At 34.5% G+C, this 23,284-nt stretch overlaps 4 protein-coding genes across 4 annotated transcripts in view; 1 reads left to right on the forward strand and 3 right to left on the reverse strand.

Annotated features, from left to right (window-relative positions):
- The window catches only part of LOC129568237 (uncharacterized), a 165,624-nt gene that overhangs the window by 54,260 nt on the left and 88,080 nt on the right, over positions 1-23,284 (forward strand). The gene's annotated exons all lie outside the window — the stretch shown is intronic.
- On the reverse strand, positions 4,594-7,849 carry LOC129568236 (vascular endothelial growth factor receptor 3-like). The gene is made up of 8 exons (XM_055445893.1): positions 6,868-7,849; positions 6,434-6,798; positions 6,241-6,343; positions 5,951-6,098; positions 5,815-5,891; positions 5,500-5,747; positions 5,195-5,403; positions 4,594-5,124 (listed from the first exon to the last, which is right to left on the reverse strand). Exons 1-8 carry the CDS (start codon positions 7,331-7,333, stop codon positions 4,797-4,799), a joined length of 1,944 nt encoding a protein of 647 aa, XP_055301868.1. The 5' UTR covers positions 7,334-7,849; the 3' UTR covers positions 4,594-4,796.
- On the reverse strand, positions 7,971-12,768 carry LOC129568240 (leucine-rich repeat-containing G-protein coupled receptor 5-like). The gene has a single exon (XM_055445898.1). The coding sequence runs from the start codon at positions 10,812-10,814 to the stop codon at positions 9,030-9,032; it is 1,785 nt and encodes a 594-aa protein (XP_055301873.1). The 5' UTR covers positions 10,815-12,768; the 3' UTR covers positions 7,971-9,029.
- LOC129568239 (toll-like receptor 6) lies at positions 20,425-22,646 on the reverse strand. Its single transcript, XM_055445897.1, has one exon. The coding sequence runs from the start codon at positions 22,614-22,616 to the stop codon at positions 20,850-20,852; it is 1,767 nt and encodes a 588-aa protein (XP_055301872.1). The 5' UTR covers positions 22,617-22,646; the 3' UTR covers positions 20,425-20,849.

Genomic DNA, 23,284 nt, shown 5'->3' on the forward strand with positions numbered 1-23,284 from the left:
TGACTAAATCATTTTATTAGTACTATGATCCAGGAATTTTATGAGGTAATAGTCTACTATCACTGGCTCTTAGTCTACTATAGAAAAATCAATAAGGAAATCCTGAAGCACATTACCATCAATTACCATGTACAAAGTGATATTTCTTGATAAATTAGTCGAATTTTCCGGAATTATAATGATGAATAATTTAATAACATTACGAAATTCTGAAAATGCCATCTTTGATTGGAATGCGCTGAAGCAATACATTCCGACGGTAATTTTCAGTCTTCAATTTTTAATACTTGATAGAAGCTCGAAGGAATGAATTAAATATTTAATATTCAATAGCACTCCCATTGCTCAACCTTTTCACTCGTTGGCGTTGTAAATAATAATTAGGTATCCTAATTAACAATTATTTTGTCATAAAATGAAAAGAACAATGAAAGTCGAACTATATGATTTCTTTTAATTATGTATCGTATTTTGTGACAATGTTTTTGGATATGCACAAACATATACCTACGCTCGATTGAAAATTGTACACAATTCGATGAGATGAAAAAACACAAAGAACTCATCGAAATGAGCCTTTTTTTCTCTTTGATCCCGTAACATATTTCCTTCATTCATTTCACCTGTTATTTCCAAAGCATTTTTCTTATTTCAAAACGTTAAATCGAAGTAACATATAATAGCACAAAATGATTTGCAAATGTGGTCACTATGAACGGAACCAATTCAAATACAATCTCGTTGCCCGTGTTCCATTCACTCAATTTCACGGAAAACAACCGTATTCAATATTAAATATGGTTTATAGTGTACATTGAAATGTGAACATTTATATTCATCAGTTGCTCACAACAACTCAAAATCGGTATGTTTCATGCGATAGTTTACTGCGGAAGCCAAGTAATGTTCATCGAGTGGACGGTTTCAGAGATGGAAAAATAATACTTTGAATGAAATTTTGACAGCGTTTACAGCTACGTTAATGGGTATTTAAGGGCCAAAGAATTCTTCTGACTCCGGAATTTACACTCATTGAGAATATCAAACACACACAAAAAATCTCTTTTCAAAAAAAAAAATCAACATTTTGAATATGATTCATCTCTGCTTGACTTCCACTGTCAATAAAATCATGCTGGTTTCCGGAATCAAAGGAGAAAAACGTACGATATGTTGTAAATTGGAATGATTTCCGCTTGCACGAGCATCGGGTGAAAATTGATGTATTCCATCATATGGCAAAGGGCACTTGAAGCTCAAGCGGAAATCGAAACCGCTGTTTATTAGAAATTGATCACATTGTTGTGTTTCAAATGGAACAAACACAACGCGCGAAAATATGCGCGCGCCCGACCACCGCGCGGTACACAATCGCATGGTGCCATTGAGAAAATCCCTTTGATTGCATAATTACAACGTGAAACAATGCACAAAGATTGTATGTCGCGCGCACTTTGATCCCATTGTGTTACACATTCATCAGCATTTTCTAATTGATAATGAACGCCATGAAAAAAAGAAGAAGAGAGGAACTGATGTTGAATGGCATGAATGCGCACGGAACAGTATCATGCAAAAGGTGTGAATAAGCAGCACTTGTTAAGCTCAAGGGGAAGCGAACAAGAAGCAGCAACAACAACAAGAACCAGACTCTTTGACATACAACAAATTGGATCGCTTTCGGTGGAATTGAAATTGAAAAAAAAACAATCGTGAATGAATGCTTGTACCCACATAAAGTGCAAGACAAAAACAAAAAGAAAAGAGGATGCGACGCGAAAATTCAATGGGGTGAATGCCGCACGTTCGAATGAGATGCCTCAATTATGTTTGAATTGATATTTTTTACGAGCAAAAAAAAACGAACACACAGTTTTTTTTCATCCTCACCCAGACAATTCTTCAACAACCTCCAAGAAACTGCGCTGGAATACGCTCCGACTCGTTTGTGATTTTAAACAGATACTTTTTGCTCGGAAAATTAATGGAAATCGATAGCGAAAGATAAATGCACTGTCGAAGAAATTTGAACTGTTTGCCAAGCAAATTGATTCGGCTCAAAAGCTTTCTTCGCTTTACAAAATTAGTCAGTCTTAAGAGCTAAAATAAGAAATCTCCGAACTGTTTCGTGGTTATTGATCTTTTATGAATTTTTTTTCTATATTTTGGTTCAACCATGTGTTGAAATATTTGGATTTTATTCATGTGGTTTTGGATTTGATGTCGCCATTTTCAAGCAAATTCAATATTTGCGACTATTTTCGTTAAAAAGGCAGTTAATATTGTTGTTATTTGTCTACCTTTAGTAAAGTTGAAAAAAAAAACTCACATTTATGTGCTGCAATTTGAAACACATTCACGTTTTTTCGATGCCATTATTAATGAGCCTTGATCCTATAAAAATAAGAAAACTTTACCACTCCATTTGCTGTATTGTGCTTGGTTTTCCTTTTTTCTTTTCACAAGCCTGATTTCATTTGTTTGGATTCAAAAGAGAGAGAGAAAGAGAGAGAGAGAGAGAGAGAGAGAGAGCGTTGTTTCTCCACCAAAAAGTAAAGTGGTCGATTGTTTATGATGTATTGTGTGTTTGTTTAAAACTGAGTATTTTTGGAGAAAAAAAATTGTATTATTTCTGTATCTTTTGCACAAAACCATCTGGAGCGAGTCAAGAGCTAAAAACAAGCCATCAATCATGTACCGCTACGGCAGAAAATCTCTCAAAAAATAGACGGCTAAAAAAACTGTTTGCAGAGCAAAGAGGAATAAAAAAGCAAGTCGTGTGCTTGGAGTTTTGTGTGAGGGGATGACTTGTTAACACAAACAATAAGCAAAACAGAGCAAAAAGACGCGCGTTTAATTTATTTTCAGTGAAGTCAAATAAGAAACAAAACATCCGAAAATGTGAAACGATATAGTGACTGAGCGAGCAAGCAGAAGTCAGAAAAAAATGTATTATTCAACAAAACTTTGAAATGCGTTGGGAAAAAATGAGGAAGTCGGTCGTATGAAATTTGAATGAGAAGAAATGAGCGTAGATTTTTTTGGTGCAAATTATTTTTTTTCCTTTGTGTTTGTCAAATCATACACACTTTGTACTGAGGAAGGATGAAATGAGCAATGCGAATTGATACACGTATTAATGTGGATTCAATGAAGAAAAGAGTGGCATGACGCTTGGCATTTACACGCCTCATGCCTTTTGATCCGATTAGACATATCAGAGAGGCAATTGAAACGTCAAAATGTACAAAGTCATAGCTCGATTCAGTTGTGTGTTGAGTGTTGTTGGTTTTTTCCATCTTTAACTTTGAAGCCAGCCGTCACCATGCAAATCTTACCCACTACACGGATTCTTTGAGCTGAAAAATAAAAGAACAACAAAAGCTAAGGGGAAAATGAGCACACAAAAAATAAGTGATGTTTCGTCATTTACGTACTTTGTATGACAAATCATGCGTGTGTTCGTGTGAAGTTTGTGAGAGAAACAAACAGCGAAAAAGTTCTAGCAACAACAAAACTTTTTTCTCTCTCGCTGCTCTTCTTCTCATTTGCCGCCGCGGGTGCGAACGACAAAGTATGTTGACGCCACGGAAAAAGTCGAAAAACGATACGCAAAAACTCAATTTGTGCTTATAATAGCTGCGCAAAATGTGCAATTCATGCCAATCGATCCAACATCGTACACACTATATCATCCTCTCATTTCGATACAATTTCTCCTTCTTCTTCATCTTGTTACTTGTTGTTTTTTTCTCGTTCGTTTAGGCTATGTCGAGGTTTCTTTTTTATCTTTTACTTCAGCCCTCGTCGCTCATGAATACGCTTTGTTTGCACATTAATATGCAACTGATGCGCGAGAAATCCAGACATAATGCTATTAATCTGTTTGCTGAGAAATTGGACGCTCCAGCGAAAATAGAATCGGCTCAAACAGAAGCCATTCCATTCACAGTCATTGTGCGTCCAGGTCCTATTGTTTCCACGTACGTATTTTTATCTACTCTCAGAAAAAAAAGACAAAAAATACACGCACACACTTCATACAAAGTCATGGAATTTAATCCAATGGAAAGCAACATTTTTTCTTGTGCTTCTCATAAGGAACATTTAATATTTATGACGGAAATGGGTTTTGGAAAAACCATTTGAAGAAATTTTATTCAGCACATCATATTTGTGGATTGTTTAGATGCCTTTGTTTTCAGTGCCCAAAATGGGTGTGAAAATTTATAAATTTGATTAGGAATGTTTATTAGGATTCAGCAGTGTGTGAATATCATTTTGCGAAATATTAAATACAATTGACTTAAATACAAATTGATGGTATCTTAGTTTAAATTTCATTAGATTCAGATTCTTCTTCTCACTTCCTGAACCAAAAAAAAAATCTTTTCTATCACAGAGAGATTAATTATTGATATATCAATAATATTTTCCAATTTTATTTTCATTAGGTTTTTGATGACAAAAATAACTAAAAACCAAGTATATGCAAAGAATAGGATATTTTAAAATTTATATCTCACTCCGACAAATAAAGCGTGAACTTTGAGAACTTTGAGAAACAAAATTCATTTAGTTCATTTAGCAAAAATGGAAAATATTGAGACTTATTTTGAACAAAATTTTATTTTTCATTGAAATACATAAATTTCCACGAAAATACTTTTAGACTATGACATATTTTCTTTCATATCAATCGGATATTGATCCAGCAAAATAAATTCATATAGTGAGTTTGGAATAGTGCTCTCAGCAAGAGTTACTTTTTGCAAAGTATCAGGAGAATGTTGGCTTTATTTCAGTACATCGCTGTCAACATAAATGCCATTTGTTGCTATTAATGTATCGTCCGACGTTTTGGCTATAAATGGAAAATATTTTTCCCGCAACACATTCATTGGCACAGGAGGTGCTTGAGAATCAGGCGATTTTAGTAGAGCTAAATAGTCGGTTTCGCCTGAGTTGAATCGGTTCTCGTTCGCCTCTACATACGGTTCATTTAAATCGATATAGTGGTCTGACACATTATTTCCAACCATTTCTGAAATAATTTTTTCCAATTCACTGAATTTCGGACGTTTCTCGGGATTGCAACACCAACACGATAGCATAATATAGTATCTGCATGGGAAATTTAAAACATTTTGAAACCTTCAATTCCACGCAATTTTTCAAAAAATTCAACACTTACATGCATTCTGTGGCGAAAGCCGGCTTCTCCATTCGATAACCGTCATTCAATTTGTATTTCAAATCTTCAATTTTAATGCATGAATATGGTTTTGCACCGAGTGAAAACAGCTCCCAAAGAACGATTCCAAATGACCAAATGTCCGAATATGTGCTAAACACACCATTATTTATTGATTCTAGTGCAAGCCATTTCAATGGCAAGTTGTGCTAGCAGTTCCAAAATACAAATTATTGATCTATGAAAAAATCCTACATATGTCCCATTATAATGGGACAAATAAATAATTATTATTTAATTTTTACCTTGGTCTTCATATGATAGTTCTCATTTTTGCACAATGATCGGGCTAATCCGAAATCACAAATTTTCACTATATTGTCATCACATAGTAAAATGTTTCGCGCCGCTAGATCCCCATGCAACACTTTGCGTGAGACCAAATAATCCATTCCACGCGCAATTTGGAATGACCAGATGAGCAAATCTTCAGTTGTAATCGAACATGGTGAAGACTCTGTTGTTTCATCCATCATTACCAGACAGCTGCCACCTGGGTAAATGATAAGAATTGTGAAATGTATTTTTAAAATTAAAACCCTAAAGAGTTTGACACTCACTTCCTGAAGCAGATTGAAGTATCGGTTCCAAACTGGAACCACCAAATGTATGATTACATGCTTTTGATCGATAACAACTGTTGAAGAGATAGATTTTATAATCGAGAAGAATATTCCAAATGTGATGTTTTAGTACCAGCCTGAATTCCTGTCTATTTTACCAATTTTAGTATTAATTTGATTTGTGCCTGGCACAATTTGATCCACAAAATATCGACGATTTTTCGCCAAAAAACTCTGAAGATTACCAAATGGACAGTGTTCAACGATGACCATAAGATTGACTATCACCAAATGAAGGTGAAAGAAAAGAATAAAATGAATCTTTTCAATTTCATAGAAACAAAGAATGACAAAACGACGATTATCTAACAAAATTAAGAATAATCTTTGATAACTTGAGGCGACTGCCACTATTTTACTCACAGTTTGTAATATCCGTAGTGACTGCGCCGAGTAAGTTGACCACATTCAAATGTTGACCCAAATGGACCATGATTTTCAGTTCAGATACTAGTGCCCGCATCACCTGTTGAATTCATTCAGTTGTGAATGAAATGAAAGAATTGAAAAACTCCAATCAAAATATTTCATGGTAAATAATGTTTTGATGACAAACCTCATTACAAGCAATCTTCTTAACCATTTTGACGGCAACTTTTGTCTCCGCTTCATGTGTTACAATTCCTTGTGCCGTTGCCTCGAGCACAACTCCAAAAGCGCCAGAGCCAAGTTGTTTGCCAAGCTTAAGTTTGTTGCGTGGAAATTCATATTTCTGATCATACGGAAGCAGATCAGCCTGTACATCTAGTGCCAATTCGGGCTTCAGATTATTTACATCCCCCGCAACAAAGTTGGCCAAACCTGCTCTTTCAAGTTGGTTATAGACAGAGAATCCTCTCAACGATTGACAAATTACCAATATAATAATTATCAATATCAATAGTCCAAGAAAAAAATATTTTCGCAAGTACCACGGCACATCTTAAATAAAATCGAACACGAAATAGTTTACAGCATTTTTTCTTGGAATCAAAAGTTATTTTCCCTTACTGATTTCTATGGTGATTGAACGGGATTGATGAGAGTTTTGTCCATATTTAGCCTCACATTCGTATTTACCTTCGTCATCCTCTATAGCGGATTTAAATTGAAGCGTTTGTCCATCATTTTCCAATGACATATGATTACGGTCAGTAATTTGAATTGCCTTTCTCGCATCCTTTTCATACTTGTACCAATTTAATTCTGGCTGTGGTTCTGCAGAAAAATTACACGTTAAATTAAACGATTGCGATGGCTCAACATTCCATACGGCCCCATCAACGAAATTGGAAACGATTGACGCCTCTTCTCTGCTAGTGTTCACATTTCCGTTACGGAGGGTTTCATTATTACGATCAATTGTTCTAATTTTGTTGGCTAATTTTGATGAACTTTGATTTAAAAACTGTGGATCTGAGTGAATAACTTCATTTAGAAAAATGAAAAACACAACACATATGATGACGTGATTCATTTTAGATCTCAAAAAAATTCTCTGAGTGTGAATGTGTTAAGTTTAGTTCTTAAACTGGTTGAATACAAGTTCGCATAACACAGCCTCGTATGCAAAATCTTTTTTTTTTGCTTCATGAGTACACTTTGCGTATATCAGCAGAAATGTTCCCAAGTGAAAAAAAATCTTGAATAATGAATCCTACTTTGCTCCCAAACATGTTTATAACTGCATAAAGTCGTCCTCATCCGAACTTAAAGACCAAAACTACCTAGCTCATATGCTATAGCAATGTTTGACGTTTAGAACTGCTGTGGAAACTTTGTTGGGAGCGCCGCCAATCACAAATTTCTGTAACTATACGTACGTGTGAAAGTAAAGTCTTTGTGTGCGTTGTACACAGAGATGTTGATTCGTGCTGCCATATGCAAACGTCGCATCATGTTAGGCGGCGCTATTGATATACTTTGCTTCAATCGTCAACAAAATACATAGAGTATTCCTCTGTTTTGCTAAAGACTGTTGACATTTTTACACGGGTTAAATACGTGTTTTGCAATAAAAATGACGATGTTAACTGAATTAATCATGTCCATATCAGAAAAATTTAAACTGAAGTTCTTATTAATAAATAGCAATGAATCAACATACATTCTTCACAACTGAATAAGAAAGCAACGATTTTGATTATATTTACTGCTTTTGATTGAATAAATTATCACAATATATTTTTATAATTTCGAGACGGGTTTATCTTGTATAGAATCATGAGTAATTCAAGCAGATAAATCTTGTTATGAGTATTGTTTTTACAATGTGTTGAATTGAGTAAAATGCTTTGGGATTGATCATTGCGGAACTTTGTAAATCAATTTCTGCATTTTTGTTACCAAATATTGCTAAACAAAGTTAACGCAGTACACATGGTCATTTTCAAAATAGTTCATACTAGTGTAGTTATGCTGCAATATTTATATGCACGTCATAATCAGTGGAGAAGAATGTCATGGAATGGTATGTATTCGAATAGTGTCGCTATTCTATATCTCCATCTCTTATCAATTGAATTCGTGGAAATTTCTTTGTTCATTGCTATTTTGAAACGGCAACTTATACAACGACCGAGTGAAGCTGATAATCACAAAGGGCTTCCGTTCATTTGAGTAATTGCCTCTTTTTCACATTTGGAACTGACGTTTGCTATATAAGAGAAAGAAAAAGAAGAAGTATAGTTGGTGAATCTGAAAAAAAAAACGAAAAAAACTTCATTTCCACTAACCGAAGTTCTTATCTTACACATAACACATGTAATGAGCATATTTAATTATTTACAATATACAACTACGTGAAACAAAATAGAATGTTTATCGTCAATTGCGGAAGGGCATTTATTTCACAATAAATAAAGGTCATTATTTAAATATTACAAATTAGAAGATCATTGTTTAGAAGTTACAAATCATCGTATCAAATTAAAAGATTTTTCCCACCAAATATAATTTCTTTTAAGTCTATAAACTCGAATTATGAAAAACTGGAAATTCTTCGCTGTGATATGATAAATTACAATAACATGACTAATTTGAAATGATATATTTCCTAATAAAGGAGAATAATCTCTCGTCCTATTTAAACGATTTAAAAGAAATTTATAATGATAATCAAGAAGGATACAAGATCTTCAAGAGAAATCCTTTAATTCTGTTGGGATTATTTACTATCTTGTTTTTTTCACAACGCTAGCATATTGATCTGTAATTGGCAGAGATGCATTGGAAATATGACCGTAGGAAAGAAGACATTTGTTCTCCGTAGGCGGCATTGGAAGCGGTCGATTTTCAAGTGGTAGCGTATCCTCTTGACAAACACTAGACGATAGGCTTTTAATTTCAATCTCTTCGTAATGTGGATCATTGTTTGTTTTGATTGGCTCGAAGGGTCGGTCAGTCGCATCCAGTTCAATTGTTTGAACTCCAATATCTGTTTTGACAAAACTTTTGATTTTTCTGTAATCTTTCTTCTGGCAAACATAACGAGCTATCTCCGAAATTGTAAAAATCATTATGATTATGCATAATGTGATGATAGTGATAATATATGGTAGTGTTGAAGGGCATGAGGTTACACCAAACATTTTTGTATCTGCATCTGCATCAGTTTCCTGATGTACGTTATTGTTTAATTTTTCGCTACTGCTTGACGTTTCATTGTTGCAATCAATTCCTTGGATGTTAGTTCTTTCCTTGGATGAAGTGCTTGAAAATTTTAAATTTTTACCATGCCATTGGTTCACAAATTTTCTCAAATAATCGCAAGTAAATTGATTATTCGAGATCGAAAGTGACTCAAGTTTCTCTAAATTGGCTGAATTCACACCATCTATGGCGGTCAATCGATTGCCCCCTAAATTTAACGTTTTTAAATTGAAAAATTTCTTACAAAATATTGTTGCATCAACTTCAATGAGTTCGTTACACGATAAATCAAGTTTTTCAATCTTTGTTTGATATAAAAATGCGTTGACTTCAATCATTGATATATTTGCATGTGTCATTGTGAATTCTTTCAAATCGTTGAATTTTTCCAACATGTCTTTACTCAGTGTTCCAATGACACTGTTTGTTAAACTCAGCACCTGAAGAGTGCGACCAAATCGTTTGAGAATTTCCGACACATTTTTCAATTGATTGCCCGAAGCCCGGAATGTTTTGATATTTTCGAAGTATTCGTCATCGTTAAAATCGTTCGGGCGATCGATATCCAAATTCGTAATTTTATTTGCTGGAAGATGCACCTTCACCACGCCTGCTTCTCTTGAAAATATTTTGAAACTGAAGCTTTCCATTGGATTATTCCGTATGTCCAGAAATTCAAGTAATTTATTTTCTTTGAGTAATTGTTCAGATATCGACTGAATTTTATTATGACTCAAATCAATTCTTTTTAGTTTTGATAAATTAGCAAATGCACCATTATCCAAATGTGCGATTAAATTATGAGCGAGATTTAATGATTGAAGATCGTTGTTTTGATTGAAATGACACTTTGAAATTCTTTTTATATTGTTGGAGCTCAAATCAATTTCGATTAAATTTGGCATTCGATCCGAAACTGAAACGTCTTTTTCAACCAAATGGTTATATGATGCCGTAAATACTTTAACACTTTCGAGTTTATCCGACGAAAAGCCTAGTTCCGATATATTAAGCGATGAAACATCAATTTTAAGCAAACTTGTTAGGTTGTAGAATGTCTCATTTTTGATGAATAAAGTTCCTAATGGTTCGTCACACTGATACTTCAACACTCGCACTTCTGCTTTGTCGCCATTTTTCACGCATTCTCGATTTAATGCTGGTCTAGTTTTATCATCACAAACCATTTCAATATATCTCATGCCATTGTATGTGCTAAAACACCCAACAAAACCAGAATCGGTACTTTGAACACTAGATTCACTTTTGAATATTAATAAAACGAGGAAAACGACTACCAACTTCATTTCTTTCCACCTTTTGAAAATTGATTTTAAAAAAGGTACTAATTGACTATTTTCTTGAGCCAAATGTGTTATGGGTGTGATTATTTCAAGTAGAATCACAAAACTGAATTTAACTTAAATGAACTTATCACAATCTACATGCAAACCTGCTCGCTCCATGCGTGATCGCTCTGTTCATGCACTCAAACGGAAAATGTTTGTATACGAAGTTTTATCACTTGACATTATTTACTCATTCATATCACAAGTCAGTCAGCATGTGGCATTTTTTTTTAACGAATATAATAAACTCTTCGTTGGCCTTTCGAAGAGTGAATTGAGAATGTATTTAATTTTTGCGCATTTTCTCCTATCGAAAAAATTTAATATTGTTAACGTCTAAGTTGATTAACGGTGAAAAAATTTAATGCATATAAATGTTTCATAACGAAGCTCGTAAAAATAACCAACATTTAATAATGATATGTTTCGTTAAAACAACATGCATTTCTTAATTGTGACTTTATTTTTTTATCTAACTACAACCAGCGATGACTGAAGCGTACCGAGTGACTGAGCAGCGGCCGCAACGTAATCTGCGTGCGTCATTAGGGTGGCTCTTTTGCAGACAAGTTGCGATTTTCTATCGGGCAACTAGTTTAAAAGTTGTGGCTCGATCCAAAAAGAAAAAAAATGCCTTCTATATCGATTTTGGAATACGCTAACACGTTCCGAAAAATCTATGTAGTTGATATTCTTTGTTTAAATGAAAGTTGTTCATTTTTATGCATTTTTATGCATTTTTCACACACTCTTACGCAATACCGATATTTTTCATAGTCATATTCGGATTGCTCGTGAAAAATTACATAAAAAACAGTCAATTTGAAATGACTTTAGTGCAGTTACTACCCTTTGGAAGGCTAAAAACACCAAAAATCGTCCAAATTTCACATTTTTCTTCATAAACTTAGCATCAACGCGGTAAAATACATTCAAATTTCCCTCTTTCTTGATTTGATCAATGTAATTCACGCGATTGTAATGTGAACGAAACATGCATACATCCCGCAAAATGTCAAATCGAGCTGAATCGAACATTGTTTATTTAATACAAATTGTTTATATTTCTGCGGAGTCGCTTTGGCGCATGTTACACATTCAAGTGACAGCTATCGTGTTAGCACGTGTCAGTCGGCATTGGAAACTGTATCAATTCGCAGTACTGTTGCATTCTAATTGTAAAATTGAACAAAATTCACTTTAAAAAAATGTCATCGCAACCACCGGCAAAAAAACTTCGTTCAGATTCGAAAATTTACATTCTCGGGCACACTGAACATCAAATAATAGGTTCGAAATTGCCATCAAATCGACAAGTTCTTTCAGTTTTTCTGCATAATATGCGTGAATTTAAATTAGGGTACAAAGAGAGCTTAAGACTTGTCATCGAAGAAGCAAGTATATTTTGGGAGAACGCTGGAATTCCAATATCAGAAAAATGGTACTGCCGTAAAAAATTGGAAAATTGGCACACTGATTATAAAGATTTGCAAAGATCACACACAAAACCATCCGAATTTCAGACTAGAAAAGAGCAAGAGTTCATTGATAAACTTGACGACTTATTTGACATTGCTGCGAAAGATGCACTCACTTCAATGACGAACGCGATTGACAGAGAATTTTTGCTTGCGCAAAGAAAGAAAGGTCGCGAAGGAAGCTTGATTGGTGTTGACAAAAAAAGCAATGAAAAAGAAGAAAAACGAAAAGAGAGAAAGCGTAAAGAATGGGAATCTGAGGCAAAGCGAAAAATTATTGCGGAACAAGAAAAGCAACGATATGAACACGGTAAAATGTTCAATATTTTCCTTGTGTTTTGAAAAGTATGACGTAATTTTTCAGTTCATTATGATACTTTGAGCGGCCTTGAAAGCGACGATGAAGGTGGTATCGACGACGTTTTTGAATTGCCAGGACCATCACGTGTTCGATCAAATCCCAAAATCAACATGTATACGGCAAGATTAGTTGGAGCTCTCGATAAATGCAAAATATCAGATCGTTTCGCAATACATTTGATAGCCGCCGTTATTCATGCACTCAAATTAAATATTGATAACTACATTTTGGGCCGCCATTCACTTCAAATATCTCGCAAGAAATTCCGTCAAGAAATCGCCGATGAAGCTCTAAGAAGTATTGAAGTAATTCATTCAAATATTTATAATGATGCGATTCGAATTAAATTTGAATTTGAATTCTTTTTCTCTTTTAGTACTCAAATAAGAAAGGCTTAGTGATTCATTGGGACGGTAAAATGTTACCGGACAATTCAAGCAACAAAAAAGTCGATCGATTACCAATCGTTTTGACGCAGGCAGGTGTCGGAAAAATTCTCCGCGTTCCGAAATTGACAAGAGGAACGGGCTTGGCATCTGCGAAAGTAGTGTTTGAAACACTAAAAGAATAACTAAAAATCCCACAGTGCAAATGTTCGAAGAGTTGAAAAAGAATTGGGATCATCTCGACAAAGGTGGAATTGAAGATGAAGAAGTTGCCAAACAAATTCCCTTAGAAGTCTCTGAAGACGTGGTTTCCTTCTGTTTTGAGAACCTAGAGAAACCAATATGTCGCGATGATTACAAAGAATTTCTGGAACTGGTTGTGGTGTTTTTGGGCGAAAGTGTGCCCGGAAGAGAAGAATTCAAGAAACCAGGAGCAATACACCATGCTCGATGGATGTCAAAGGCAATTTGTGCATTAAAAATATTCATGTTCAGAGATCAATTCGAATTTGATGAAGGTGAATTCGAAGGTCTGCGTGATTTTTGTTTATTCCTGATTATATTCTACGCATATCTTGAGCATACACCTCGTATAAGAACCAAATTTTCTTGTGGCGCCACCTAGATGGCTTGCGTGGCGCAATGTATTTTAAATTGTTAGCTAAGTTTTTTCAGCTTAGTACAGAACCATTCTCGGCAAAGATACAAAAGCATGCTCGAGGTATGATTCTACGTGAAGGCTTGGTTCAATTGCACCTCCGCGATAAATGCTCCACATAACGATTTAAATTTCATAAAACAAAGTATAAATTATAGCAGCATTAACAGACATTCTCGAAAAAATATCCAATCATTTATGGTATTTGGCCGAAGAGCAAGTCGCGTTCGCATTTTTCGATTCAACTGTGTCAATCGAAGAGAAAAAAAGAATGGTTGCCGCGCTGAAAATTGAAAAACCATCGACTAGACGTCTCAAAGCTGACGTTTTGGAGCTGCAAACCGATTACAAAACGAAGAACCTAAGCGATTTCGTTTCAATGAACACCATGGAATTTTTCGAACGGTTTGAAATCACAACCGACATTTTAATCTGAATGGGCTGAAAGAGACGACTTCAATGAGGGTTTGGAGACGTGTAAAGCAATTCATGTCGTGAATGATTCAGCGGAACGTGGTGTTCAGCTGTTTACGGACTACAATCAAATTTTGAGCATGGACGAAAAAGAAAAACAGTGCATCGTACAAACGGTTCAACACTATCGTCAATCATATCCATCTCATAACAGAGCGAGCTTAGTTTGAATTATTTACCATTTATTCTAAGAGTATCCATTTAATTTGCTAAAAAATGTAAAAAAACAAAACCGAAATCTTAATTAACAAAAATAATCAAAATTCATGAAAACTATTCTAATCTATTTGTAGAAAAACGTAAATTATTTTCAATAAAACGAAATAAAATGAATTCATCAAGTGGATTTCTGATTATTTCATGTAAATCTATCTTGAAACTATCTTCATAGCAAAAAAATTAGAGATTTTCAATGAAAATATGACAGAAAAATGTGAAATTTGGACGATTTTTGGTGTTTTTAGCCTTCCAAAGGGTAGTAACTGCACTAAAGTCATTTCAAATTGACTGTTTTTTATGTAATTTTTCACGAGCAATCCGAATATGACTATGAAAAATATAGGTATTGCGTAAGAGTGTGTGAAAAATGCATAAAAATGCATAAAAATGAACAACTTTCATTTAAACAAAGAATATCAACTACGTAGATTTTTCGGAACGTGTTAGCGTATTCCAAAATCGATATAGAAGGCATTTTTTTTCTTTTTGGATCGAGCCACAACTTTTAAACTAGTTGCCCGATAGAAAATCGCAACTTGTCTGCAAAAGAGCCACCCTAGTGCGTCATACATGCGCAGTGCTTGTAACACGACCGAAAACGAGTAGTTTTTTCCAAAGTGTGCTGGAAAGTGTATCAATACGTAGTAACGGCCCACAGAGAAACTGTTAGCGTCGTCGTAAAGTTGATTATATTCTAGTAAAGTCATACACGTTTGAAAGAAGTTGCCGAAAAATTCAATGATTCAATGAGTTGGAATTGAGATGGCATTGACTGCTATGTGTCAAATGACTTACATTTGAAATGTATTGTGGCACTATATCTATGATTTAGCCTTTCTGGATAAAGAATAATTTCTAAAAAGTCACGTTTATACTACTGTGTCCAAAAAGTAAGGTGACATTGCATTTAAAATTTAGCGCGCTGGGGAATTTGAAAAAATCCTTTTATTTTTAGGTTGGTAGAGACTGTCTTTGACATCCCTGCCAAATTACACGTCAAAATATTCATTAGTGTTTGAGATACGCTTCGTTTTGTGGACTGCTAAAAGTGAATTTCTCGTTTTTTGCGATGTCGAAATTTGTTGATCAAAGAATTTGCATTAAATTTTGTTTGCGGAATCAATTTTCTGCTGCGGATTCGTTGAGGATGGTGCAGAAAGCCTTTGGTGATGAGGCTATGTCGAAAAAAAATGTTTACAAGTGGTATAGTGAGTTCCAAGCAGGCCGTGAATGTGTCGAAGACGAAGAGCGTGCTGGGCGACCATCAACCTCAACCGACGAAGCTCACGTCCAAAAAAATAAAGATTTGGTGTTGGAAAACCGTCGATTAACGATTAGAGACCTTGCTGATGATATTGGCATATCGAAAGGCTCAGTCAATACCATTTTGAAGGATGTTTTGGGCCTCAAACGCGTCAAATCTCGACTGGTACCGAAATCATTGAATTTTTTGGAAAAAAGGTGTCGAGTTGACGTGTGTGAAACAATGCTTTCTGACTACATTGACAAGACGAAATGCATGATCACTGGAGACGAGACTTGGATCTATGCTTACGACCCGGAAACAACCGACCAATCGAGCGAATATCGTGCCAAAGGTGAGCCGAGACCAAAAAAACCGCGCCAAAGTCGCTCAAAAATCAAGGTCATGTTGACTGTTTTCTTCGATTATCGGGGTGTTGTGCATTATGAGTTCCTTCCCCCGGGTCAAACAGTCAACAAGGAATATTATTTGAGTGTTATGCGTCGTTTGCGTAACGCTATCCGCCAAAAGAGGCCGGAATTGTGGAAAGACAACTCTTGGTTTTTGCACCATGATAATGCATCGTCTCACAATGCGATCATTCTTCGTGAACATTTCGCCAAAAACTCGACTCATATCGTTCCACAACCACCGTATTCACCTGATTTGGCACCGTGCGACTTCTGGCTGTTCAACAAGCTCAAAAGACCGCTCCGGGGACACCGTTTTGAGACGATAGAGCAGATTGAAGCCGCAGCGAAGACGGAGCTGAGGGCCATCCCTGAAGTCGACTTTTTCAACTGTTTCGAAGATTGGAAAATCCGTTGGCATAAGTGCATTGTATCGGGAGGGGATTACTTTGAAGGCGATGAAATTGATTTGGAAGAATAAATAAAGAATTTTCAAAATAAATGCAATGTCACCTTACTTTTTGGACACAGTAGTATTAGATTTAGAAGAAAAATCACCAAAAATGATAATTGCAAAATTGAGTCAGTGCGCGCACTTACTCTTCTAGAAGGTGCGTGTAAACGCACGGAGCAGAAAACGATGCTCAGTTGATCATCTCTGACTAAAACTCATGCTAGCATTGATATCATGACTCTTGTATTAGTAGTACATTCCTTGAACTTTTTGACATGAATCATGTTGCAAAAACAGCGATGATCGCATTCGCGTTTCATATTTCTTCGCAAATAGGTATCATCAAAAATATTCAAACGTTGATCTAATCGAAAAACCTTTGGATTTCGACTTTTATGGAGAATCGACGTTAAACAACATTGTTACTTTAAAAAAAATTTTGAATTCTATTGAATTTTTTTTTTCTTTGCAGGTAAGCTCACTGGATGTGTAAACTTTTCTGGAGGTATTTCATTTGTGTTAAAATTCTACCAGCATTAAAATAAAATAACAACATAACCTTTGTCAAAGAGGAACCACGCATATCACCAATAACAAACCATTACAAAGTAAAGGAAATCAAAGAAATTATCAACATTTTTCATATTTTGTTTTATTGATAATTGAAGATTATTTCTATAATTCAAATCACACATTATTGCATTCCAAACTTTTTTTATGAATAAAAATTAAAATTCCAAACAAAAACAGTTAAACGATTCAAAAGAAATGTATAATGATAATCAAGAAGGAAACAAGTAAGCAGAAAAGAAAGAAAGAAAGAAAGAACGTTAAACTTCAAACAGCCCCAGAAAGATCAAAAACTCACAAAGATTAAGAAATTAAAAAATGTATCATCATGGGTATTGTGTATTGACATCATTATTTCGTTTGTTTACAGTAGCATAATGATGATACGCTTGTGACTGTGCCGATAAGAATGGAGCGGATGTTGTGGTTGGTAGATCGATTTGTGGATAAATAATAGGGATTGGATAATTGGTTGGCCGTACCAATTCGATGTCTTCATAATCTGAATCATGGTCGACAGGAATATCCTTGAATTTAGTAGTTTCAGCACGTTGATCTTGATTTGTAACTTTAATTCGTACGCTCTTTTTTGTAACGAATGTTCTACGAACTAGACAAATGATCAACATCATCATTCCAATACAAAAAGCAGTGCCAACGACTGCATACACAATGGTTTCCCATGAAGTTCTTTTTGAATATGTGAGCGCTGCATTTTCAGCCGTAGTTTCCTCCGCTCCGTCTTCACCCGAATCATCCGAAGTGCTATCTGCTTTCCAATTCTCCAAACATTTTATATTGCTGCAATTAAGTCCAAGATTTCCATCTAAATTCATATTTAAATCGGCATGTTTCTTTGAAAATACACTGTGATTCAGTTTTACTAGATTGTTGTAAGAGAGGTCCAGTTTTATCAGCCATACTTGATAATAAAATGCATCAGTTTCGATGGTGTTTATATTTCCATGACTCAAGCTCAGATATGTTAGTTTTGGGAAATTTTTCATCATACCGAACTTTAGTTCATTCACGAAATTAAACGACAAATCCAAAACTTCAACATTCGAACCCAGTTTGCATAATAGGTTTGTTACGTTCATTCGTTTACGAGATGCATTGAAGTGAATGAGATGTTTGAAGCTATCTTCTTCATGGAAATCCTCGAAGTGGCAAATTGAAGTCCCATCCTTCGATTGGCCGCAACTTACATCCAATTTCTCTAATTCGTTCAAGGGAAGATGTACATCAACGAAACCAACATCTTCTGGAAACATGTTGTAATCGAATGTTTTCAATGGATTTTTACTCAAATTCACATATTTTATACATTTATTGTGCACAAAAAGTTTTTTATCAATCGTTTGGATTTTGTTTACACTTAGATCCAAATTCGCCAACATGTCGAGCATTGAAAAAGCTTTTTGATCCAATCGCGATATCGCGTTGTTCGAACAGTTAATCTCTCTTAGAGAACTGTTAAAATTGGATGAAGCAGGCAGGAAGTTTGATGAATCAAGCGAACGGATTTCATTTGACGAGAAGTCAATTGAATTTATGATGGGCATATAAATAAAAATCTCATTTTGAATTTCACGCAAATGATTATGTGATGCGATGAAAGATTTTATACCCGATTTGTCTTTAATTTCTTCATCTTTCTTTGTCCAAGCGAAATAAAACTTTACGATTCCAAGAGAGGACACATTGATTGTTTGCAAATTTTCGAATTTTTTCAAAACATCTGAGTCAAATTTTAGTTCTGTTTCACTTTTATTTACACATTTTTCTGGATATACGACAATTTCTACCGTTGAGAGACTAAGATTATTGTTTGTATAGGTTACATCGCAATAAGTATCATTCAATACTAACGAATTTTGGCTTGAAAATTGTGAATCTGAATTTATAACTTTATTCAAAATGATAAAAAACACAATAAAAATGATCGAGTAATTCATTTTATGCATTCAACACATTTCACTGAGTGCGAACGCCTAAGGTTTGCTTTTCGAACTGATTGTACACGGTTCATTCTATATATTTTTACTTTTATTTCTATATATCTTACTTCTTATATTTATTTCTTCATTGTGTGCAGCTATTATGTATATCACCGGAAATTTCTCCCCGAGTGAAAAAAATAACAGCATTGAAATTTATGGGAAATGGTCACTCCATCGGAATCAAAATTAAACGGAATTTGCACCAAGTTTGACATTATGAAATTTAACTTAGTCTGTGATCAGCTGAATGCCAGTAATTTTTGTTGTCTCACCTATGGCCGTTGACATTTTTCGGCGGGTTGCTATTACGTATAGTATTTAAATCTTGGAATTGAACAATGAATCGCAAGCTGGCAATAGGCAATACGCAATACACATAAGACAATAACGATTTGTAAATCATGGTTTCGTCAGCAAGATATTGACCAAATCATTCATTACTAAGCAGTGAATCATCGCAATAAAATGAATTCCGTTTAAAAATGAATTTGCACTTGTTTGCTTTCACTTAGTGATAAATAAATTAAATTAATCATGATTTATGAATCTTATTAACCATTTGATGCACAATTTTTTGTTTTTGAATCATTTTGATATATGTTTTGTGCCACGATAAATAGAGAAAAACCTCATACTTAGATTTTTGAAAAATTGCGTATTTGTCGAGAAAATCGGAAAAGAGTCAAAAGTGTCAAATCACTATAAAAGCTTGAAAAAATTAAATTTCATAAAACTAATGATGCAGAAAGTTAAATTGATGTGTTTTGGTCCTACCAGTCCTAATTTGACAATTGAAAAGAATGAACAAACCCACAAGATAAGAGGAGGAAAAATGTGGAATTCTGCTATAATTTCGCATTTTTTTTACAGCAGTATATGAACAGAAAAAACTTTCCATTCAGCTAACCAATTGTAGCCTGTAAAGTATCAAATGAAAGCTAGTTCAATTCCCTACATTTGTTTTCAAACAAGAATGTAAAAATATTCAGTGGTTTCATAGCTATAGCGTCTGGCGTATCTGGTTACTTTAGGAACCGAAATGTGATAAAGGGTTAAATGCATACATTGTAATATTCGGTGAATGCCACTGAAAAAATATTCATACTTATTTAGTGCGTGAGACGCATGGTCACTCATTTAGTGTTGGCTTGAAAAAAATTTGTAATTAAAAAGAGAAATAGATCAATTCAAAATATTCTCATAGTTTGTATCGAATCCAATAATTTTTCTCCGTGCTATCCGAAATCGGGAAATACATAGAAAAATCTTTCATGTCAATTTATGCCATTGTGGGATATATGCTCGCTTCTGACTCAATGTAGTTTCATCCATTTGCGCACAAAGTAATAACGATATTTTTTGATGAATCAATTTTAATCAAACGAAGAAGACTTTTTAAATTAAAACAATAAACTCGATCCTTTGTTTATAATGTATGATGAGGCCACAATTTTATTGAGCAATCTTACTTGATTTCATCACCCAAACATACATTTTCTTAGCAAACAACTGTATACAATTTTACAGCAGATTCTGTTTTTTTTTCTTCAAATGTTCCGTTTTATCAAAAAGCTACTTTTAAGTCGTAAGTAAAGAAAGAAATTACTTTTATCGAAGCCATAACTTTGACAACAATATAAAATTAAACCAAACCACTAAATTTGGCAATTTTATGTTAATATCAAAAGAATTGAAACTCTTAAAACTAATTTTTGCAAATATGGACAGTTCATAAGTTTATAAGTAACTTTTTTGCATTGTGGTAAATCGAGGAACATCATATTGGCTTTGGTTCGAGTTTGAACACTGTAAGTTAATTTCTTCATATATGTTCTCTATCTCTTTTTCCTTCGCTTTTCCTTTATTTGTCCGTTTTTCTATTTCTCGTCCGGCTGTAATCTGATCCGTGAAATGGTTTTCCCCATTTAAACGTCGTCTTCTTGACTTTCGGCACATAAACAAGATCGCGATGAAGTTGAATAAGGCAATAAAAAACAAAGCTCCAATGATGCCATAGGTCCATATTAACAGCAATTTTTCGTTGGTACATTCTTCATTGTTCGTAATTTGGCGGAACTGATTCAAATTTTTATCGCTCTTACCAAATTCATTCAAGTTGTCATCAGGCTTTGAACCAATTTGAGTAAAATAGCAATCGATTCCTTCTATATTCATTTGATATCGCGATGGATCGCCTGCGAGTTGCAGTTTCTCCACACTTTTCCACTTATCCAAAAATCTTGTCAAATATTTGCACGAAAATTGATTTTTTGAAATCGACAACCAAATCATATTCGGGAAATTGATTGAAGTGACACTATCGATGGTGATCAGTTGATTTCCTTCTAAATTTAAATGTTCCAAATGGAAAAATTTCCTTGAAAATATTGTCGGACCCACATTCGTCAAGCCGTTGTATGAGAGGTCTAGTAATTTTAAGCGAGTTTGATAAGAAAATGTATCTAACCCAATATTAGATAAATTCATATGACTCAAATGTAGTGCCTTTAAGTTCGTAAATCGCTCGAAAACACCCGCCATCAACTTGTCGATAAAATTGTATGAAAAATCAAAAATTTCAACATTTCCATTTAGATTGTCTAAAAATTCTAAGAATTTTTCTCCTCGACAACCAGAAACATTGAAAATTCGCACATTTTTAAATGTATATTCTTCATTGATACTTTTGAAATGATGATTTAGATGTCTGCAGTTGATATTAAGTGATTCAATTTGATTCCAAGAAATTTGTACCTCCAATGAATTTGCCAATGGTGAAAAATTGTCGAAATTGAACCGCTTCACTGGATTTAAATTCAGATTTAAATGCTTCAATTTCCCATTATTCACAAACATATTGTTATCTATCGTTTGGATTTTGTTTACACTTAGATCCAAGAACTCCAAATTGTACGCTTGCGAAAATGCCTCGCCAGATAAAATGCTCACAATATTATTCGATAAATTAATCATCGTCAGTTGGATGGCTCCGGCGAAATGTTTCGAAAAAATCATTTTGATTTTGTTGTGAGAGAAATTAACTGTCGTCAAATTAGGCATGAGGTTGAATGTTGATTTTGGCACTTCTACCAAGTCATTTCGAGAAATGATCAAATCATTGATTGTTTCCAAGCCATTGTTCGAATCCATACAATTCAATTGTAATGTATTGATCGATAGATTTGATAGATTAATAACACGTAACTTTGGGAACCGCTTCAAAAAACTGGAAGAAATGTTGATAATTCTTGAATCCGGTCCACATTTATCAAATTTCAATAGATCCACTTTGGGCCGATCGATCGCCATCGAAGAAGAATTCAAAAATATTGAATAACAATCGTTGTTTGAATGCTTAAAATTAGCACGACCACAGAATAATTCAACCGATGCTGTGGTGTTGTCGATGAAACGACAATCATTATAATCAATTGTTTTGGATGGTGAGCCTTCAAGTTTGATAAAGAACCAGAGCAAAATAGCGAAAAATATTCTAAACTTCATCTTATAATTCCAAGACTAATACTCAATGCCCAACTGATTCACTGGCAATAGCTTAAATAAATGACCAGTTTTAATTCGTTATGAATGACTACTACAATGATTAAGAAATGAATTACAAGTCGACGAAAAATGAGGCTGATTCGTTCTTTAATCTTTTATCAAATTGAAGCTGAATACAGTTGTAGAAACTAGTATGTCTAGCGCTGATGTCAATGTTCATTGTTGCTTAAGCCCACATCCTCTACAGAACTGATAAAATTTGTAATTAAGTGAAACCAATAAACAACGACTCCCATGAAAAAAAAAACAAAGAATATTCATTTACACGATATTTCATCAAGGCAGCTCTGCTAAAAAATAGCCAGTGACTGCCTCACACATTACACAAGCTTCTGTCTAGGGGGAAAGAACTAGGCATTTACACTGCGTTCCGTACTGTTATTGTTGTTGTTTTCTTCTGTTGGTTCGTCTCGTTCGTGGCGAGCACGAATGACAGTTGCAAATACGCACATTTTATTCACCATATTTGTATGCATTCGAAGCTAGTTATTCAGCGCATTGACACGCATTCTAGGGGCTTCCATGTATATTCCGTCCAAGAAATATACACCATAGATGAAAGTCATACGAAATATTCACAATACTGGCAAAATATGCACCATATTCAC

This window comes from Sitodiplosis mosellana, unplaced genomic scaffold (assembly GCF_009176505.1).
Source record: "Sitodiplosis mosellana isolate CC-2019 unplaced genomic scaffold, AAFC_SMos_1.0 Smas_scaffold_17, whole genome shotgun sequence".
NCBI lineage: Eukaryota > Metazoa > Arthropoda > Insecta > Diptera > Cecidomyiidae > Sitodiplosis > Sitodiplosis mosellana.

What these genes read in the sequence shown, in the direction of transcription:
- LOC129568239 (XM_055445897.1), bottom strand. Translation starts at nt 22,616, where the DNA reads ATGAAGTTTAGAATATTTTTCGCTATTTTGCTCTGGTTCTTTATCAAA.
- LOC129568240 (XM_055445898.1), bottom strand. Translation starts at nt 10,814, where the DNA reads ATGAAGTTGGTAGTCGTTTTCCTCGTTTTATTAATATTCAAAAGTGAA.
- LOC129568236 (XM_055445893.1), bottom strand. Translation starts at nt 7,333, where the DNA reads ATGAATCACGTCATCATATGTGTTGTGTTTTTCATTTTTCTAAATGAA. An exon ending in CACTACGGATATTACAAACT is followed by an intron (nt 6,099 to 6,240) that starts GTGAGTAAAATA and finishes ATTTGGTGATAG; the next exon opens with TCAATCTTATGGTCATCGTT. An exon ending in ACTTCAATCTGCTTCAGGAA is followed by an intron (nt 5,748 to 5,814) that starts GTGAGTGTCAAA and finishes TCATTTACCCAG; the next exon opens with GTGGCAGCTGTCTGGTAATG.